Source organism: Hippocampus zosterae, chromosome 12 (genome assembly GCF_025434085.1).
Source record: "Hippocampus zosterae strain Florida chromosome 12, ASM2543408v3, whole genome shotgun sequence".
NCBI lineage: Eukaryota > Metazoa > Chordata > Actinopteri > Syngnathiformes > Syngnathidae > Hippocampus > Hippocampus zosterae.
In genome coordinates this window covers 3,613,145-3,633,851 of record NC_067462.1, presented here as the reverse complement: position 1 = coordinate 3,633,851, position 20,707 = coordinate 3,613,145, and the positions used below count along the sequence as shown (strand labels likewise).

General features: G+C 46.3%; 3 protein-coding genes across 3 annotated transcripts; 1 reads left to right on the top strand and 2 right to left on the bottom strand.

Annotated features, from left to right (window-relative positions):
- Positions 1 to 233: 233 nt before the first annotated feature.
- On the bottom strand, positions 234 to 1,517 carry LOC127611906 (trace amine-associated receptor 1-like). The gene has a single exon (XM_052082714.1). The coding sequence runs from the start codon at positions 1,484 to 1,486 to the stop codon at positions 302 to 304; it is 1,185 nt and encodes a 394-aa protein (XP_051938674.1). The 5' UTR covers positions 1,487 to 1,517; the 3' UTR covers positions 234 to 301.
- A 1,947-nt stretch (positions 1,518 to 3,464) lies between these two features.
- dnajc15 (DnaJ (Hsp40) homolog, subfamily C, member 15) lies at positions 3,465 to 5,473 on the bottom strand. Its single transcript, XM_052082717.1, has 6 exons — positions 5,313 to 5,473; positions 5,031 to 5,082; positions 4,834 to 4,907; positions 4,682 to 4,758; positions 4,544 to 4,614; positions 3,465 to 4,471 (listed from the first exon to the last, which is right to left on the bottom strand). Exons 1-6 carry the CDS (start codon positions 5,424 to 5,426, stop codon positions 4,401 to 4,403), a joined length of 459 nt encoding a protein of 152 aa, XP_051938677.1. The 5' UTR covers positions 5,427 to 5,473; the 3' UTR covers positions 3,465 to 4,400.
- Positions 5,474 to 7,530: 2,057 nt separating this feature from the next.
- On the top strand, positions 7,531 to 20,234 carry plekhm3 (pleckstrin homology domain containing, family M, member 3). Its single transcript, XM_052082684.1, has 8 exons — positions 7,531 to 7,597; positions 8,710 to 9,343; positions 11,481 to 12,407; positions 14,632 to 14,777; positions 14,977 to 15,170; positions 16,006 to 16,069; positions 18,576 to 18,733; positions 18,845 to 20,234. The coding sequence occupies exons 2-8, from the start codon at positions 8,854 to 8,856 to the stop codon at positions 18,999 to 19,001; spliced, it is 2,136 nt and encodes a 711-aa protein (XP_051938644.1). The 5' UTR covers positions 7,531 to 7,597; positions 8,710 to 8,853; the 3' UTR covers positions 19,002 to 20,234.
- The last annotated feature ends 473 nt before the right edge of the window (positions 20,235 to 20,707 follow it).

Genomic DNA, 20,707 nt, shown 5'->3' with positions numbered 1-20,707 from the left:
ACATAAGCATCACCGCACCCCTTCTTCAGTTCACACAATAGTCATTGTTGAAAATGAGCGGCCTGTGGTCTTCGTACTGCAGGAGTCCATTTCTGTCATTATCATGTTGGTGTGTGCTGAGCAGAGGTGTAGGTGTGTGTGCATTCAATACACTGCGCTTCATATCATTACAAGTGCAACGTTTTAAAATGTTTCAAACGAAAGACTAAGGGACATTCAAAAGCAAAATGAAAAGTACGGGCTACTCAAATGACCACCACGACGACAACAACAAAACGATCAGTGCATTTTAAATGCCAGTCTAGAGTATGTTGCTGGCCTCGCGGGAGCCGGGCCGCAGAATCCGCAGGGTGACGATGTGCTTGGCGGCTCTTCGAAACCACGGGTAGAACAAGGCGTATATCAAGGGATTCACGCACGAGTTGAAGTCATACAAATAAAGAACATATTTGCCCACCGAAGCCGTAGTACTGTTTTCAGCCACCAGGTTAACAATGAAGTATGGACAGAAACACGCCAGAAAGACCAGAACGAGAAGCCCAAGAGTCCCGGCCGCCTTCATTTCGGAGGTCCTTGTTCCGAAAGGACCGCGCCGTTGTAATTTGAGACATCGAACGTGAGAACGCACGGCTCGCGCCTGAGACACGGCCACCGCAAACACTCTCATGTACAGCGCGATGATGACGCCGAGAGGAAGGACGAAGCACACGACCAGGTCCAAAAGGCCTCCGTAAAACTCAAAACCGATGACGCACTCTCCCAGGCAGGAGTTGTACATCCCGGGGTGAGCCAACTGGTCCATCAAAACGATGCCGCAGTGGAGAACGGCGGTCAGCCAACAGAGACAAACGCAAAGTTGAACTCTTTTCACGGTGACTTTGACCTTATAACGCAGGGGATCGCAAATGGCCACGTAACGGTCGGCCGATATCAGCACAATGTTTCCCACCGAGGCCACGGAAGAAATGAAAATCACGTAGTTCCACAGGGAACACATCACGTCGCCCAAAAACCAGCAGGACGCGTTCTTGTAGATCTCTTTTGGCATCGACACCGAGCCCACCAGAAAGTCGGCGACGGCGAGGGAGAGGAGGACCAGGTTGGTGGGGGTGTGGAGCTGCCTGCGCACCAAGACAAAAAAAAAAAGGAGAGAGAGAAGAAAGAAAAAAAAAACATCATTGATACACACAACGCAGTCTCGAAACCATTTTCCTGCCAAACATTGAACGTCCTCGAACGCAACACATGCGGAAAACCTGGCGAGGACCGAAAAACAACCCCCGAGCGTGACAGAAAAAAAAAGGAACTTGTGCCTGAAGTGGGAGATTGAAACGATGACCAGCAAGTTGAGCAGCACGGTGGCGACGCATTCGACGGGAAGCAGGACTCGGAAAAAAACATCTTCCGAGTCCTCGGACGAAGGCTTCCTGCAGGAGATGTTGGGCAGCTGCGGGAAACAGAGATGCCATCGGTCTTCGGGTTCCATGGTGAAGCTCAGACAAGCCTTCTGGCTCAACCTCTCGGCTGCGCGTCTTCCTTTATGGATTCTTGTACCTCCCCCCGCATGCATTTGCCGCTGGGTCAAAGTCGTCCGAATATGACGTCACGATGAGCGCTCAGCGGCCGCAGCGACGTGCGCACGTATCCGATGTTAAAATATTGTCGCCCCCTAACTGTTGTTAACGAATTCGGTACCAGCCAATTCTAGTCTGAAAAGACGTTTAAAAACGTCTTTGGGAGTGAATGAGTTCATTAACCCTTGCGCTAAGTGTTTTAAGTTGTGTTCAACGCTTTCATGGGCCCTGGAACCCGATCTCATGATAAGCTGTGACCGCCGTCGTGACCGCCGTCCCCGTCAGGGTTAAAGGTCGGACCTCGTTTTTGTTCGGATCCACCAAAAATTCCATGTCACCGGCGGCGACCCCGCAAAATCTTCCGTCGGGTGACGTCACATTTTTTTGTCTTGAGCTACTCTTGACCGAGTCCACTTTACCCCCCCCCCCCCCTCACTGTGGTAAACTTGATAGGGACACAAAAGTACCAAGTTGCAATTTACTAACTTGGAAAGGTGTCAACACGTGTATTGGCCGTCTCATGTCCTGCCGGTGTCTAAAAATCCAGAAAAAAAACAAAATCTACGAGCAGTTTATGGGATGTCGACGCCTGGGCGGATGCTTTTTCGGTCCATGGTGTGAATTGGATAAATTCCATGTCAAGGGTGATTGACAACCGGGACACAAGCGCAGTCTGTTGTTCGCAAGACAAACTGACGGTGACCACAGAAATTTGGTGCCACTCATTTAGAAACCAAGTCCGAGCAGCCATAACTCTTCAAGGAAGGAGTTATTTGGCTTCACAGGGGCAAGTTTCAAGAAATGAGGCGAGAACTAAAGTAAGACCCTTTAAGTCTTACCGGACGGACGTCACGAACGGACTTCCTGCCTCTACGAAAACTAGTCACAAAGGACAGTTTGTCAGTGTCAGCTTGATGACAAACAACAAGATTGTTGTCTGCGTCTCCACCGGGAGAAATGCAAGGATGGCTCCCGTCTTTCGGTGTTGTCTTCACACCTCTAATTGCGAGCCGCCGTCTTCGTCGCACACTAATGGGCCAAGGTGTGAACCGGCAACAACAACAAAAAAAAAAAACATGGCCGCCAGTCACCCAAGAGGACGTCCTCCGGGGAACACGGAAGGCACAACAACTGTTGCGTATGAAGAGATGTTTTGACACTGAACTTGGGACTAAACTATCCGAGGGAAGTTTTCTAGCTTGGAGCTACTTCCAAATGTTTCCCCCTTGGAAACCGCTGACCTCAAAATACTGAAAAGTATTCTTCTTCACTTGCATTTTTTTTTCTCCAGAATTTCACTCAATCTGTTAACTGTAGTCCCAAACGTTAACGTTCAGTGAAGTTAATACGAACGAAATAAAATGACAAGAAGAAATGTCAAATTCATTTACTCACCAACGTAGTGCCTGTTCACCGAGCTGCAGATCTACGCGAGTGTCCCCAAACGTTTTTTAAAACAGCTTTTCGTGGAAGGGCCGTCTTGAAAATGGTGTGGAAAGTAGTTCTGCAAATAGATCAACATATTCTACTTCGGCCATTTTGGGTTAAAATGCAATGATAGCTCTCGCAGGCGCTAATCCAATCTTTTTTTATTTTATCGCGAGTCTCAGAATCGTGATCTGATTGGCTATTGCAACCTGACTGTGCTCGTTCGCTTACAGCGCACAGGGTCCTGCTCTGTTTAATCTGAAGGCCCTGAGCAGGTTTAATTTACCTGGCAACACGAGCTAGCTGAAATATGATTGGTTAAAAACTCTACCATAATCAACAAGTTATTTATCAATGTTTTTTTATTTTAAAATAACATTGAAAGCCACTCGACTAAGTGGAAATATGACGTAAAGAATACGGAGAAAAATTTTGATTACATATTTATGAAAATAAAATAAATTTGTTATTCTCAGAAAAGTACATTTATTAAATTTGGTGAAAATGGTGAAGCTGTGAAGGAACATCGTCGTGTGTCGCTGCCATCTCTCTTCTGTAGTCAGAGCAATTTTTCCCAGCTTCAAGCAGGACGTTCTCAGTGGCCGCTGAGCTTAGCGTGTCATCGGCAGGTTGCAAGAGAGATCGGGAGACTGGAAGAGCCACAGAAAGATGCCAGATCCCAGGCTGACGCCCGCTACATTGTGAACAATGCCCAGAGAAACAGGATGATGACTTCCACTCAAAAGAGAGGTGACAGGCACTCAAGCATCACAACTTTTGTTTCAATGAATTGTTTGAGATGAGGAAAGCAAATTAAAGAAATCAGTAGCGTGAACGTGTTACATTTTCCATAAATTCCACCTGAAAGCCAAACATGCCAAACTTGTTTGTGAGTCTTGTATCTAAGTAGCTCCTCACTGTGTCCCCTTTTCAGTCAGAATTGTTCTCCTGTCACTGCTGTCTGACACTGTATCGCCCCCTGTTGGCTGTTAATGTAATCACATTAACTCTAAATAAGAGAAAAAAAAATGACCATGTGTATAAAATGATTAAGTGTGTCCAAAATGAAATTTCACACCGACAAACTACTTTTAACTGTAATTATATATTTTTCCCCCCTTTAAAATGGGCCAATCGTATCTGGGGGATGTTTAATTGTCAAGACAGTTCTGTAACAAAAAATACAACCACAACACAGCCAAGCATATTAAATTTCATAACTTAAAAACAACTAACCTGTCACAACTTTTATATTTTTTTCATGTGTCAATTTGACCTAAAACATAAGAGGACAGTTATTAAAGATTAGCTCATGGACGTGATCAAAGAAGGGTAAGCAGGGTGTCCCTATTTTGTGGCCTAGACTGTGCAAGAGATGATGGGAAACGACGACGGTGGTCACCGCCGCATGTCCTTGTCCAGAAGGTCTTTGGCCTCGTTGATTTTGGCGGCGAGATACGGTGAACCCCCTGTGGAAAAACACAGCAAACTCAGCTTGCTGACGCGAATCCAACGAAGACATTAGACGAAGGGAGGCTGACCTTTATCGGGATGATTGAGGACCATGATCCTTCTGTGTGCCTCACGTACTTTGGCCTTTGTACTGACTGGACTGCAGTCACAAATAAAAATGGATCAAATAAGTTCACCGCCATTGAAATCCATTTGTGGTGGTTTACCTGATGCCGAGGACGAGACTGGCCTCCCGCTTGGACATCTTCTGCTCAAAGCCTCCTTTGTAGTACGACGAGAATGCCTGAGGAGGATGCGGGCAGATGAGCAGAGCCCGCTGCGTGTAATTTAATAAGCGGCGAGTTGAAAGTGAACTCACAGATGTCGGCATCTTGCGCACCGTTTCCGAGAACATCTGGCCAAGGGGCTTCCACAGCTGGAAGGCGTAGCGACCTGGCACATCAAAAACAATGGAGGAAAATCAGATGAAAGCAGAAAGTGAATTTTATTAACTCAATTCTAAAATTATTGGCAATTATGACGCATAAGCGTTCATTTAAGCATTAAAGTTTTTACCTGCAAAACCTGCAGCAGCCACCCCAAGGCCGACTGCAATCAGCGTACCGCCCTGTGGACAACACACATTGTTTTCACTCTTGTACTTTATTACAATTATAATATTTGATTTTAGATCTTTTCGAACGTAAAACACAATACACAGGTGTGATGTAACGTATGTAGCTTTGGCGAACGGCTAACCAAAGAGCTACCTAGCAGCGGTCAGAAAGGTGACAAACGTCTTTTTCGACCCCGAAACACCCAGCTAAACCTTCATTAAAGTATCCAAAGGACGCTCACCAGCCGCCGGTCGATCTCCGCGTCGCTCCTGGAGTTCGCTTTCGGGCTGTACTCCGCGTAGCGCATCATTTCTCCGCCGTCCAACGGTGACAATCCGCCAGTGGAGGTCGCCATGTTTGTTCAGAAAGTCTGCGAGTGCGCATGCTCGCTGACGGATATGACGTAACGCCCCATCAATAATCCCCCCCCCAAATGTAACAGGGAATTGAATGCTCCATTCAGTCGCTATTTTGTGAAAATGGCGGAAATAGACAATTTATGTTCATAGATACTTTTAAAACGTGACATTTAAGCAATACGGCAAAAATAGGCGTCTTCTAACAATTATCGTATTTATTTTCTTGTTGTGTAGTCCATGTTCAAAATAAATGTAATTGATAATTAACCCACTAACTGAATTTATATTAGTCACGCGAAGCTCAGGATACGTCATGTTGTTTTAGTACATATTTTGTCCACTAGATGAAGACATTTAATCGCAAACGCCACGTGATGACGTCACATACTTCGCTCGAAACGAGTTTTTATTTTTATTGACGTTTTTCATTCTTCGACGTCTCCTCTCTTCCTTTCTATAAAAGCATATTTGTCAATTTATATTATAAACCTGACAATCTGTGTGCCTATGTTTTCATTTGTCTTTTGGTGTGTGTTTAAATCTGTGTGCCTTGCGTCTGAGTTTGTCTGTGTGTTCGTGTGTGTGTGTGTGTGTAACAGAGTGTGTGTAAAAATGTGTTTGTGTGCATTTTTGTCCCTCAGACGTCCCCGGACAGAATGATGATCTTGTGTATTTGCAATGACATCCGGATGTAATTTCGTAGCAGCAGCCGCGTAGCTTTTTCTGTCTTTCTATTGTACTTCTGGTAATTGGATTTGAGATGGCTGCGAGTATCAAGTCTGAACGATAAACCCCCAACACAAACACACACACAAAGATAACACGTGTCCTCACGTCGAGCTAAGTGGTGTACCGAGGCAAGTTTCTGACCACAAAATGAGTCAAGGACATCAAATTTGTTTTCACTTCTTCTGCTCCACACCGCGATGGATTGAAGGGAACCGAATGCATGCACATATTGCTGTGGATGCTCGCCCTTTTGGGCTCAACTTCTGCATGCCGCTGGGTGTACCTCACTAAAATTTAATTCACCGAGCACACAATAATCTACTGTTGGGCTATGTTTTTGTTGTTTTGTGGTTCACTTCTTTTTACACTTGTCCATAATATGTCCATTAATATCCTGTATGAATGCAGTACAAAAAGCGGCATTATTGGCATCGCCAAAACAAACCTGGTGTTTTGGAGAGGGGCTGATGGGTTCGAGGGTTCATCGGATGTCCACGCGCCGCGTTTCCACGGTGACGGAGCCCATGCACTGCTCTGCCACTTGAGTGGCGGGCGGCCATTGTGCGGCGTGCGCTCGCTTGCTCGCTCGGGGGGTCAGGGGGCCGAGAGAAGGTCACAGCCTGCGACAGATGAAAGCGTCTTTCAATGCCATCATCATTTAGCCATCAGCCGGACAAATAAAGATGGAGGATAATGAAGAGAACGCCGAGGCTCATTCACAAGAGGAAAAGCACTCAAAGCCTCAAAGCTTCTCTCGAAAAGGAAGAAGAAAAAAAGCAATACACACACACACACGGTTTTCTGAGGAGCAAACAGTACTTTAGGAAAGCTGACCTGAGCATGCTATTCACATAACTGTTATAAATTATTATGCTCATAGAGGCACATTTTATTTTATTTTTTAAAGGGGAAGCCAAGTCAAAAAAAATATTTACACTATATTCTACGTGGACAGACTCGTCTAAACACGGTAATTTGATTAATACTACGTTTGTTGAACATGAATTAAACAGCAAGAAACCATTGCCCTTTGGCACTGTGATGCCATCTTTAGTAGACAGCAAGTGGCAAAATGGCTGCTGCATACAAATTTTTTTTTCTAAGACATTTTTTTGGGAGACGAAGTCCAAATATTATGAGGCAGAAGACAGTTTTTTTCAAGAAAAAAGTACTCTGTACTTCAATATATTCCCAGAAAAAAAGGTAATACTTTTTTGGGGGCATAAATAGTACGAATATTTTTTGGATAAATTGTAAACTTGTGAATAAAAGTCATGCTCGTCTGAGATTAAAAAATAATCATACATATTGACAAACAAGAACATTCAGATGATCGAGCTTCCAGGCGGAACGTTTTTGTAATGTTGAGTCGTTCGTTTCCATCCGGACATCTTTGTCAAAGGGGAAACTGTCAAATGACAAAATGGTAAACACTAAGGTGAGTCTACATTCATTTTTTTCCTATCAACGATGATGATGCAAAAACAACACGATAACCGTTTATATTCTCTCCTGTTAAGCGTGAACGATGTTACGCAGTGGACACTTTTAGCTCGCATTGTTCGATGATAGGGACAGGCTAAGTCGTTAGCTGCCAGCTAACTCGCCCGGCTCGCGTCAAAGCCGAGAACAAGATTGAACCCAAAACATTTCAGAGTGAGCAAGGCGGACAAAAGTGTAACTTTTTCCTTTTCTATGCGTGTGTGGATGTTAAGCGGATCTTTTTGACACCTCGCTTCCCTGAGCCGAGCATCCCGTGGAGCTTGTCAGTGACGTCACCGTAGTCATGTTGACTGAGGAAGAGATGCTGACTTTGGTAGAAGACAAACACGCAGGCGCACAACCAGCCGTTGCCTCCCACCATTGTTGACCTCATCCCTTCTCAGATAGAAATGAGATGCATTATTTTATTGATTTTTATTCAACATCATAGCCTTAAAAGATTTCATTTCTTCATGAAAATGTCATATTTGAGAGAAAATGTAATGTTTCAAGATTGAAGTTGGTTTTCTTCCCCGTTTTTTCCCCCAATAAATATATATCACATGAAGTCTTGTTTGCCAATAATTTTAGACAATTTTGTAGAGGGAAAAAGTAAAAGTTAGCTCCTTTACAGAAAAAAAACAAATTTTTCAAAAAGGAAATTTTATTAACGCTTTTTAAAGGGAAAAGGTTGCATTATTCCAAGAAAAAAAGGTATATGTATTTGCATGGATACAGGCCCTCGTCATCTCACACCTTTGCAAATCATTGATATAACAGATTTTTTTTTTTACAAAAAAAAAATTCTATGTGCGCGTGTGGTTTGACCTGGGATGAGCTAATGGCTTTTTAAATAATTCATACGGGCAGACAAAGAGCCTGAGCTGAGCTGGAAAATCAATCAGATTAGAGGGAAGAAGAGCGCACAAGTGAACGGATGGAGGGCAGACAGATAGAAAGCGGATCCAAGTTGTGTGGCAGCCTCCGTGCTGAATTCACTCACATGCACACGGCGATGAATAACTGCGCGACTGTGTTTCCACTGGTACTTCTTCTTTTCTGTTTTAGACCATCTCCATTTGACACCGCAGGATCCTCTAGCATCCACCCAAAGGCTTCAGGCAGGACTTAATCTCTGACGGCAGGATGAAGGCTCTATAAGGATCCCGGTCCAGATGTTTGGACCTAACTAGCATAAGCTGTGAACGCAAGATGGAGGGCCTGATGCAGCTAGATGTGGTGGGTGACATCAGCCCAGCTCTGGAGGCCACTGAGGACTTCGCCGCCCCAGGTGGTCTCACTCCTCCCAAGAACCAGACCTCTGGGCAGCCCAAGAAGCTCCAGGAGACGTCAAGTGCCGCGCTGGCCAAACTGAGCTCCAGCGGCGTTTGGAGCCTCCTGGCCGGCCAGCAGCCTGAGGTGGGCCCGCTCGGGTTGGCTTGGGCCGACGGCCTGAGCGTGGTGGGCTTGCGGCCCGGCAAGAGGAGCCGGGCGCGATCCACCAATGACCTGGTGACGCACGGCAAGGAGGGGGGCGCCCCAGCTGCCAACGATACTGCCACCGTTTCCTCGAACGCCGCCTTCAAGAAGGGACACAACAGGTCCAGATCTGACATCAACTACCAAACGGCCGATTTCACCGACAACGGACTCCCCTCTGTGGAAACCCTGAAGAACACAATCTTAAACCATCAGATGGAAGGTCTGTGCGCACCTATAATCGCCACCAGCATGCACAACAGAAATCTGCACAGCCTTAGCTTAATGCTGGCAATGTAAAATACAGTCGACGCAGGCTAGGGAAACTACCATTGAAATCGCTGCACTTGCAAACATTTCAACTTAGATTTGGATAGAAACGGTTTAGCAACACATGTAGACAGACAATAGCGACAGGCATACAATATGCATTTCAATAAAAAAATATTTTTGACAGTGTAATTATATTTAATCAATATTGAGAGCTGTTCCTAATATTTTGTCCTTCTTGCATATCTAAATGAGGCGGCCAAAATATTAGTTGTAACATTTGTATTGCTTCAGTACTGCATTTATATTTTTCCACTGGCCCGTATGTTTACACCAGTTTAATTGATCTGTGTGAAAATCAGCGGAAAGAGTCATTTTGCTTTTTTTGTAGGAATTTCACAATGAAAAAAGGGTCCCAACGGTCCGATCCCTAGGATCGTACTTTTCTAAATGAGGCACCCAAAATATTAGGTACAACTTTTTATCGCTTCATATATAGATATTTTAGTCATGCTGCCGTCTACTTTAGAGTGTCGGATATCTTTCTGTCCTCAGACGGGGCTGTAATGATAGAAAATGATGATAACCTCAAATGACACACACACGCAGACACACTCTTGAGAGGTCCGAGGGTGTGCGGGATAATAGCTGGTAATCCCGTCGGCAAATGGACTCAAATGAGGCGAGCGCGCAGGAAGCTAATTAAGGCGCCTCCCGACACAGCCGGGATTACGCCGTATTAGCATAAGCGTGAAAAGATAGCGGGCCGTTTAGGTTGAAAAGAAGAGAAAGTGCAACGGCGGGGAGGCGGAGTTAATGGGACAGGCGGAGCCGCGACGGACGGGACAAAGCGCCGTGTTTGCTTTCCTCGTTAGCAACAGCTGGTTAGCATCAACACAATAAGCTTGCGTTCACATCGTGTCCTCGCTCGTGCCTTTCGCGCAGGGACCTGTCACTGAAAATCGAACCCAGCGATTTTTCTTTCATTCCATAAAAGGAAAATTCAGTACAAGAATATTAGGCCAACCTTCCTGATAGCATTCCGAGCTCATTCATCACTCAAGCGCAGTCTCATCTAATGAATGGCGGCAGTTTTCCCTCTCAAAGCGCTCGGGTGCGACGGTGGCCAATCAGTTTGTCTGGGCCGCTGCTCATTTGCATATTCATTGAGGTTCTGTTAACACGCTGACAAAATGCCTTTTGATAAGATCGATGTGGTCATTTTTCCTGCCTCAGATCGATCCCCCCCCACCCCCCCACGGGAAAACAAAGTCTGACATCCGTCAATTGGAGCGCGGACGGGAGAAAATGGAATTAGCGGCAGCAGCGGCGGCCATTGTTGTTGTTTTTAATAAATGGAGGCACCTTGACGCGCCTTGATTCATTGACATGCCAACACAAAGACGCGAGCTTGTTTAAATTGCAATCAGCGTGAACATGGCGCTAATTGGCGGCATTTTTCTTTGAAGGTTTCACCATTTAAGCGTTACAAGGGCCCGTTCATGAAAAACGAGCCTCAGTTTCACAGATTAACATGAACGTGGCTGGACACATCGAACACAATAGGTTGCACAAAAAGTCTCAAAGACCCCTCCCTGAAACTGAACAGGAAATCGGCCATTTTGCTTGGACGGTTTCAAAAATTCGCCATGAAAACGAGGTTGCCAAAGTCCCCTTAATGGCAACCCCCCCAAAAAAAACATCCCCAAACACCAATTTTACAAATCCACACGACATTTGTTTGACCGCTGAACACAAAAACCTGCGTCAGCGTCATTTTGCGTCAGACCGATACCAGTGCGAGTTCTCACCGATACCGATACGAAGTACCGATAGCCCAAGTGCTTCGAATACATACAATCTCAATTAACACAATCACAGATACTTGTGAACAAAGCCCTTTCTGTCTCTCTGACGCACATGCCGATCCACCGATGTGTCGAAGGGCTGCAATGTCGCCCCAACCAAAGGCAAGGAAGACTTCACCGATACCTTGAAATGAGGCCGTATCGGCCCCAACACCGATAGCCGAATCCCCACTTTTGAGGGTCCAGTATGAAATAATATCAACTATTTTGTTCCGTTTGCAGCTGAAAAGGGGAGCAGCAGTAGCAGCATCGTGCTGAAGCAAGCCGAGATGGAGTACCGGGAGGGCCCGCGGGGGCGCTGGAGTGAGTGCCACGTGGAGCTGACGCCCTGCGAGCTGCGCCTTTACACGTTGGACAGCAGCGCCAACCGCCAGCTGGCCAACGCCTACTCGCTGTCGCACTGCCAGGGCGCGGTGGCGCCGGCGCCCTGCCAGCCCGCCGACCCGCGCACCCTGCAGGCCGTCTTCTTCAATAGCACGCGGGTGCAACTGCGGGCCGCCACCCAGTGGGAGGCGACCGAGTGGCGGCGCCTCGTGTGGGAGAAGGTCCAGGTGGTGAGGCCCGCCCGGCAGCGCAAGGCGGCGACGGCGGAGAAGGCGGTCACCTTCCCCGACGGCACCCCGCCACTAAGCCGCCCCACCACCCTGCCCCTGTTTAGCCAGCGTTGCCAGGACGTTCTCAAAGCGGGCCTGCTGCGACAACTCCTCGACCAGAACTGGTGCGCCTTCACCTTTGTCTTGAGCAGAACCACCTTGCAGGCGTTCCCCACCGAGGGGCGCGGCCCCGTGTCACGCCCCCTCCGCCAGTACCCGCTGGCCTCCTGCTTGGGTGTGCAGCCGGACCCCGAGGTGCCGGAGCAGGGGGAGCGCTTCCAAGCCGCGTTCGCCGCCGACACGCTCCGACTCCGGGCCGACACTGCCGACAAGGCCCTGGAATGGATGGAGGCCCTGAGGGGAGCGTTGGGCGCCCGGCAGCCCGCCCGGGAGGAGTGCGGTTCCCTGGTGCCGCAGGGGGTGCTGCTGAGGTCCAAAGAGAAGAGGCAGAGGGAGCAGAGGGCCAAGAGGCAGTCGGTCACCACCAGCTTTCTCGGTCTCCTCACCTATGTCGCCCAGGAGAAAGGCCTCACCGCTCAGGGCTTCACGTGTGCAGGTCTGAAAACCAGAGTCCTCTTCATCACCAGCTTTTTCTTTTCCATCCTTGTGATTCTTCTCCTCCTCATCCTTGTTTGTTGTACTTTTGTATCCTCCTCCATCATCTCCCTCTCCTCTTTGTTCTGCTTTTTTGATCTTGTCTGCTCTGATATGTCTTTCTCTTGCTTCCTCTCCTTTTCTTTTCGGTAATTCACGTCAGAACTGATGGCAGGCATAATCAATTTATGAATTGTGCGACTTGATTTTAGAGATTTAATTTTGCTTCCAAATGTGAGTGCAATACTCAGCTGCGGCCAGCAGAGGCACCAGTGATTCTCACTCATCCGGTTTGTGTTGTACTCTTTCAACCCTTTTCATGCGTGTTCTTTGCATATGCTACATTAATTACTTGCATACATATGCATACTACTAATATCACTATTTAACATCGAAATGCAGAGTGAGAATTGTGCTTGAAGAGCAGCACACAAAACGTACAAACATGATCACGTGTCGACAATCGTAACGATGCTGTTATCCATCGGTGTTCGTTTGCTACCAATTTGCCGACGAGCGCGCCGCACTCGCTCCATCGTCAAAAAAATGGATGCACCAAGTAACATCACTGCTTTGCTTTTCATTCTACAAGACATACACACACACACACACACACACACACATTATTTTTTTGGTGGTCACCCGTGCATGCTGGAGTGGATTGTCAGCGTGAAAGAAACCACATCAAAGCTTGTAAAACAAACACACACACACACACACACACACACACACGTCTTCTGCAGTGGTCCTCTCAAAAGGTGTGCAGGTCTGGACCCGCGGCGGGCAGATGAAAGCCCGGTATCGGCCCCATACCGTCTCCCACCGCCATGCGCTCACCCCACTCCGGGTCAAAGTGAACCCCCCCCCTCCGCCACACGCCCCCGCAGCGAGCTGAGGTACAATCGGTGGACCTTTTGAGCTGCGTTTGAATTCCCCATTCATCTTTTGCCGTCCCCACAATAAAAGATCAGAGAGGAGCGGCGGAAACTGCGAGAAGCTTTAGCGACAATGAGCACACAAGTAACGCTCACAAAATGGTGGCGTTTATAGGTCGAGCGGCGTATTGTTCACTAAATGGTTGACATTGTATGGGCCTTATAGTTAAAATGTGTATAGTACCCAAAATGGTGGACAGCGTAGGGGTCAACTTGCAAACGTTCCTACTTCTAAGGTAGTGTCAGAGGTTGCGTGAAAGGCGATCACGGAAAGCTGGTAGCAATGCAGCCATTTTGTAAAACAGTGTGCAAGGCGGTACACTTGTTGGACAACGACGATTTACTTTCAACGCAACCGGGTGGAGGCAGCACACACCACTGTCCCGACTTTCTAGTATCGCGTCTTTTTTTCGCCTTTTCTACTACCTCCGAATTCTCACTGGGTTGACTTAACACACCCGCGTTTTGTTCAGGTATGTTTCTATGCGGAGCGTGCTCATGTTCAGGCTCATGCACGTTGTCGCCATCACTTCCTGATGGTTATCTCAAATCTTTTCTTCTTTGCGTCTTATTCACGCCGGCTCTGATGTTTGATTGATAAGACGCACCTGTGTGTGTATGTGTGTGTGTGTGTGTGTGTGTGTGTGTGTGTGTGTGCACGGACATGCGTTTTGGTGTCTGGATGAAAATGGGACAAAGCTATCAAAACAAACGCATAGAAGGATCTATTTATTCCTCAACTCTTTTGTTGTGACTACAGTTTTTGGCGTAACGGCACGAGACAGCACTTACGCAGATGGAGGTTGGGAGCTTGTCAGCATTAGCATATTCCAAAGTCATTTTCACTTAGCAATGTCACATTTTTGTGGGCACACATATTATGAGTTGACCTACAAAAAAAAAAAAAAAGTAATCAGGCCCGAATAGGTCTGAAATCATTCATTTTGGAGTATTGTTGCCAGTTTTACTTAGCAACATGACATATGATAGTTTTATCTTTCATGGGTTGACCCACAAAAAAAGTCTCAGGAAGCCATGTCTGAAAAGACACAGGAAGTCTGCCTTTTTGGTTTGAAGAAGCCATGACGGGGTCATTTTTGCCCTTTCCAAGATGAACTTGCCTCTGGATTTTGTCCAATGTCTTTGGACAAAATTTTTCCATAGAGACACTAAATTAGGCAACGTTAGCATTTTGGTCAGTACGTGTAGACGGAACATGCTGGCATTCTGACTTCTCCCCATTGTCTGCAGGCTGCCAGCGTCCAGTGGGCGCTTCCAGGGGCAGAGCCAAAGTGTGCCACTACAGCGGTTGGTACTACTGCCAAAATTGCCATCAGGACAACACCTTCCTCATCCCCGCCCGCCTGTTGCACAACTGGGACACCAGCAAGCACAAGGTGATGCGCCACAAAACACGTCGACTAAAACCCGGCTGTACGAACCGCTCTCTCGGCCTTGCCAGTAATTCATATTACATAACTGCCATCATTAATGGGACGTCACCTCTCACCAGTCACGTCACATCGCAACAAAACTCAACGAACCGACGTCGGTTCAATTGTGCTCGTGTGAGTTCTGAGCACAATCTGCTTGCAGGTGTCCAAGCAAGCCAAGGAGTTTTTGGAGTTTGTGTACGAGGAACCCCTGCTGGATGTGCAGCAGCTGAACGGGGGTCTCTACGAGCACTGCGAGCCGCTCAGCGCCGTGCTGCGCCTCCGCCAGCAGCTGCAGTCGCTGCGCGCCTACCTGTTCAGCTGCCGCGCCACCATCGCAGAGGATCTGCGTCGAAGGTACAGTCACGCCGTGTGTATCGCGGGAGAAGGGGGGGTGGAGTTCCAGGCCCACCCGCAATATGAGTGGGCTGGAGGACCACCTGACACACATGTCTGTGTTTACATGTGTGAGTCCATGGTTTGGCACATTTCCAAACACAGCACAAATTAATGACGGTCGTGGTGCTAAAACATTTGCAGACGCATCAGTCTTGTGCCCCCCCCCACCCCCCGAGTTGCATAAAACACACTACAGGTCATCGTAAGTCCATGTTAGTTTTCACTGATAACTATGAAGTTGCAATATTTGAAAAAGAAAATATATATACTATATATTTTTTTTGTGTGTTTGTTTTGTGTCTGGTTATTTTTATTTGCAATATTTCAATGTTTATTTTACTTGATTTAAATCAAATTAGATGCATGTTTTATTTGGGTTTTTTTCTATGATATACAGTTTATAGAGCTATGTGATTTTATATGTTTACTTTTTCCTTAACCAAAAAATAAATAAATAAAAACCCCACCCCCCCAAAAAAACCCACACCACTTTTTACGAAACAGGCGTGCCATTTCTCTTTGTAAAATGGAGTGGTGACGTTTCACAAGGGGCAGCGGGGGCCGTGCCCCACCAGATGCAGTCCCTTGCATTGTTTTTCCTTCTTTTCCAACGTTCATTTGAGTAAATTCCAAACAAACTACTTCCTTGCCAATGTGTTTGCAAATTTCCGTAGGGACGCACGCACGCACGCACACACACACACACGCGCGCATGTGACAGCCACATTTAAACATTGTCACAGCGATGGATGACTCACCACCACTTGGTATTTTTCTTCCCTTTTCTCCAAAGGATTTTCCCTCGAGAGTATTTGCTGCAGCACATTCACCTCTACTCCATCGCTGACCTGCAGCAGGTACACACACGCACAAATGTTGTACTTGCTATTCACTGTACATTTGTCCCCAAAATATTGTATCGTACACAATATCACAAAATCATTTATGACGTCGTTCTGAATGGAAATACTTTTTTTACATTAAATTCATTCACAAAAAAAAGATCAAATTGCGTTTGTGTGAGAATCGTAGTGTCCCAATACTTTTGCTCATGCATATAATTATAAAGCTTGCTTTGTGAGGTTATTAGTGGACACAGTTGAGCACGCTAACTTTTAAGGCTTGTGTGTGTGTGTTGTACAAATGAGGCCAACATGGCGGCAGTGGAGTGGAGGTAAATTGGGGAGGCGGGTGAGTGAGGGTCGGAGAGATGGGGCAGGTGGGGGGGGAATTAGGAAAAGGGTCCACAAATGAGTGAAAAGTTCTTTTGTCGGTGATTATGTTGCACCCTGCCCCTCTCTTCTTTCTTGACGGGGGGCTCCCTCTCTCGCTCGCCCGCTCTCACGGTGAAAGAGCCCCCCTCACTCCCCACCCCACTCACCCCTCCGGACCCCCTCTCACCTACTCCACTCCCACACTGTGTCGCTGCGCTCGGCTAATTGCTCACATTGAGAAGCAACAGGCGGGAAAACAAAGCGTGACATGGCTGCATTCAGCCTCTCACTCACACACACACACCTGTTAAAGTGTTAGCACGTTAGCACAGGATTCACCCATCAATGCCACTCTGGAGGAAGCCATTTTAAAATTGTTCTCGCTGGTGGTTAACGAGCATGTCTTTTTTTTTTTTAAATCGAAGGAAGGAGAGCTTATTCATGACTAATATAAATACAACTTTTGGATTCCTAATATTATTTGTATTTGAAATAGTTCAAAATCATATCATGGTATGCTGTGATATTTTTTTTGTTTTATGAACATAAAAAAAGTCAGTGCAAACATATCGTTAAGCATTCTTTTTCAAAGTCTAAAAAAATTAGAAATAATGTTAAATGCTACCATATCTTTACGTATTTTATTTTGACATTTTGCAACAATATATTTGAAATGTTAAACATTATTTTTTTAATGATTTCAAATTATGATTGGCAATATACTATTTATTTTTCATATTTTAATATTCTTGAACATTTGTGTGTTTGTGCGTGTGTGTGTGTGAATGCCTGGTCGCGCACAAGTGTGTGTGTGTTTCAGTCAGCCAGTCTGGCAGCTGTTTAACGTCCGTTTTAGCTGATTAGAAGGCAGCACAAAGACTCTGCGTGCAGTAAAGGGGACAAGTTCGAATTGCTGTGCGTATGCGGGGGCGGAGTACGCAAAGTGAGAAGTATTCTTGAGTGTTTACGAGCTACGCTAGCAAAGTACCAAGGTTGTATTTTATGACAGTTGTGACAGTGTAGTCGACAGTGAAAAGAGATCTCTGAAGGCATCAGAATTAAACGGTTGGCGACATAGACAATTTTCATTCGAATTTTAAAAGAGTCACAAGGATTTGTAAAGTACTATTTCGCATGTGCATGTGGAGGCGGGGACACTCGGGTTACGGGTTACGGTTGCATTGAGGAGATTCAAAGTAAGGCGCCAAGACTGGGATGGAGTTTCAAACTGTGGTCGGAGATTCAAATGAGGGTGAGGGTTTTAGAGTAGTATGAGGGATTTAGATTGGGGTTTCGAAGAAGGGTTGAAGTCATAAAGTAGGGTTTCAAGCCTGGTGTTGAAGTTTCAAGCGAGGGTTGGCGTTTCAAATCGGGGTTTTCTGCCAGCGTCAGAGCAGGCTCGGTTTCAAGTCCACGTTTGGGTTTGAAACTGCGGCAAGGTTTTGAAACCAAGTTTCAGGAGTGCATTTCCGGCCCAGTTGATGGTTTCAAGAAAGGGTCAGGTTTGAAATGTGGATTCCAAGCATTAGGTAGGGTTTAAAACTTGAGTTAGGGTTTGAAACGAGGCTTTTCAGCCCAAGATTATCGCCGTAGTGTGTTAGTGTTGGGGCTCGTCCGCCTCACGGCTTTACATGCGCTCCAATTAGAGGCGGGGTGTTCATTAGGGAGCCTGTCAGCATCCATCAGGATGGCCATTCGTCAGCGGGACCTGCAAGTGGGGGTGCTGGGGCGGTTGGGGGGGGGGGGCAGGCGTGCTTAACGGCGTCACCAGCCCAAACATTCATCATCCTCTTCATCAAATTAGGAACGCTTTGCATGCGACAACAGACACGCACAGAAACATATTGAATGCATGTGCGTGTGGTCCACTTGCGCGGAGGAGGTTGCAATTGTCAGGTGCTTTTGTGCGGGCACACACACACACACACACACACACACACACACGTTTGCAAATATTTCTATGAAACTGCAGCGTTTACGTCAACAAACAGTCGTACTAGATTGGGAACTGTCTTAGGGATTCAAATTAAGGTTTCATGTCTGGGTTAGTGTTCTATACTAAGGTTATGCTTTCAAAGTAGTCAATAAAAATACCAACGTGGGCTTCTCTTACCCTGCCGCCGCGCTCTGGTGGCCCCGCCCCCTACAGGTAATCGATGGTCATTTGGCTCCCTTCCTGTCCAAAGTCATCAAGTTTGCCAGCGCCCACGTGCTGGGGTGCACTTTGTGCCGACAGAAAGGTTTCATCTGCGAACTGTGCCACAGCGGACACCTCATCTACCCTTTCCAGGACAGCGCCACCAGGAGGTCGCTCTTTGTATTACAACTCATTCCGACATTCCTCAACGACACCCCGCGCAAATAGAATCCACAATGCCTCCAAAAAATTTTGCCGGAGTGTCACATATTTCCGTGCAGGTGCTCGGGCTGCGGCGCAGTCTTCCATGCAGAGTGTCGCCAGAAATGTCAGCCCTGTCCCCGCTGCGTCCGACGCGAGCTCCACCACACCAAACGCCCGTCGTCCTTCTGGTCTCCCGACGGCGACGACCACCACCTGCCCTACCAGGACACCTGAGACGCTCCCACATAATGGCGCATACAAGATGGCGGAAGCGACGTTGGTCTGAGCCGAGCTCAAGTGAAAGACGCTTTGGGGAGCGTCAACGATGCACAAGGACTTCTTTATACGGGTTCACAAAATGGCTGCCGCATCGTCAAAATTATCACCGAGTCATGTTGTGGAAATAAATATCATGGATGATTGTTAGAAGTAGTTTTAATCGCTAAACAGCGCCCCCCTACGTTATGTTTGTATTAACTCTCAAGAAGTTTATCACTGGGGTGGTGCTAAGTGGTATTACAACGCATTAACGTTGACCCTACTACTGCAACAGCGAGCCATACATTACAATTTTATGTTTAAAAACCAACGACAACTAGCATTTGTAATGTTAAGCCTTTTTTTTGACATAATGTTAAATCGTTTATCGTAGACAACTATTGCATCAAGATCCTACTTATAATGTAAAAAAAAATGACGAGCTATCTAACTTTCATAACATAATATCAAAAGAACTAGAATACATAAGCTGTTAGCTTGATCGCCTTTTTATTTCGGATGCTACGTTAAATTGCCAAACGAAAATGGCCCAGGGCAAAATGATGAAGAGCTAGCTTACCGTTTGTATGCAACATCAAAATAAACCAACTGACATGTGTAAGCTAGGCGCTACATAGGCTTTTTGTTTGTTGTTTATTTCGGTCTGAAAGTGAACGTGTTAAATTTAATAGTTAAAAAATGCTCGTTCATTACATGAAAACAAAATGACTAACAATTTGCGTATGCTAACATTCGTGGAATCCGAATTTATAGCACTATTAGCCATGAACGTCTCCCAGTTTAACTATAAAAGGTCACGTTTGCGTGACGGCACCATTTTGTTTTTGTGAACATGAACTAATGACATTGTCGCCTGTCATCGATAATTACATATTTAACATTATGTCAACATTTGAGCCATAAAAACACAAACCCGATTTGCTTTTTATTTGTATTTCAATTCAGGGATTAAATACATTGTACTTTGGCCAAAAGATTTCTGTTTTTTAAATTATTTTTGGCGTCCTATGAGAGGGAAAAAAATGCTGATGACTACTATTTTTGTTTGCCATTATGTTTGTTTATTTTGCCATCAAATGTGTTTCTCTGAAGTATTTAATGAAGCACCATAGTTTGAATTTGCACTTTTCACGTTTGTTTTTGCTTCTGTCAGTTCTGTAAAACGGCCAATAAAATGTCTTAAGGGAATTTTTTTTATTGTAGCCTTGGGAATTTTTCTCCTTGTACTTTTCACTTCACGAGTAAAGTGGCGCAGCGTTTTCACAGCGAGTTGAACACAGTTGACGACGTCGGTGACGTTATCATTTGCGTCCGACAGAGTCGATTAAGAGTGGACGTGACAAAAAGCTAGCACGTCACTTAGCATCAGGTCAGCTAGCGTGGCCGCGGGGACTCTCGTCCAACGGCGGCGGAGCGTCGCTGCTTTAATTGTCTCGGCCAATTAGGGCTGACGAGCTGGACCACAAAGCGGCAAATGTAGCCAGCGCAGCGCCGCCTTTGTCCTGCTCCACTGGCCCGCGGACCCTTGCCGCTCATTTAGAGACAGAGAGCAAGAGAAAGACCCCCACATGCCATCGCAAATCAAAACAAAAGACATGTTAAGGAGGGGGAAACGGTCACAAAAGGGGTGGGGCGAGCTGACAGAAATGCAATGTGTGAGG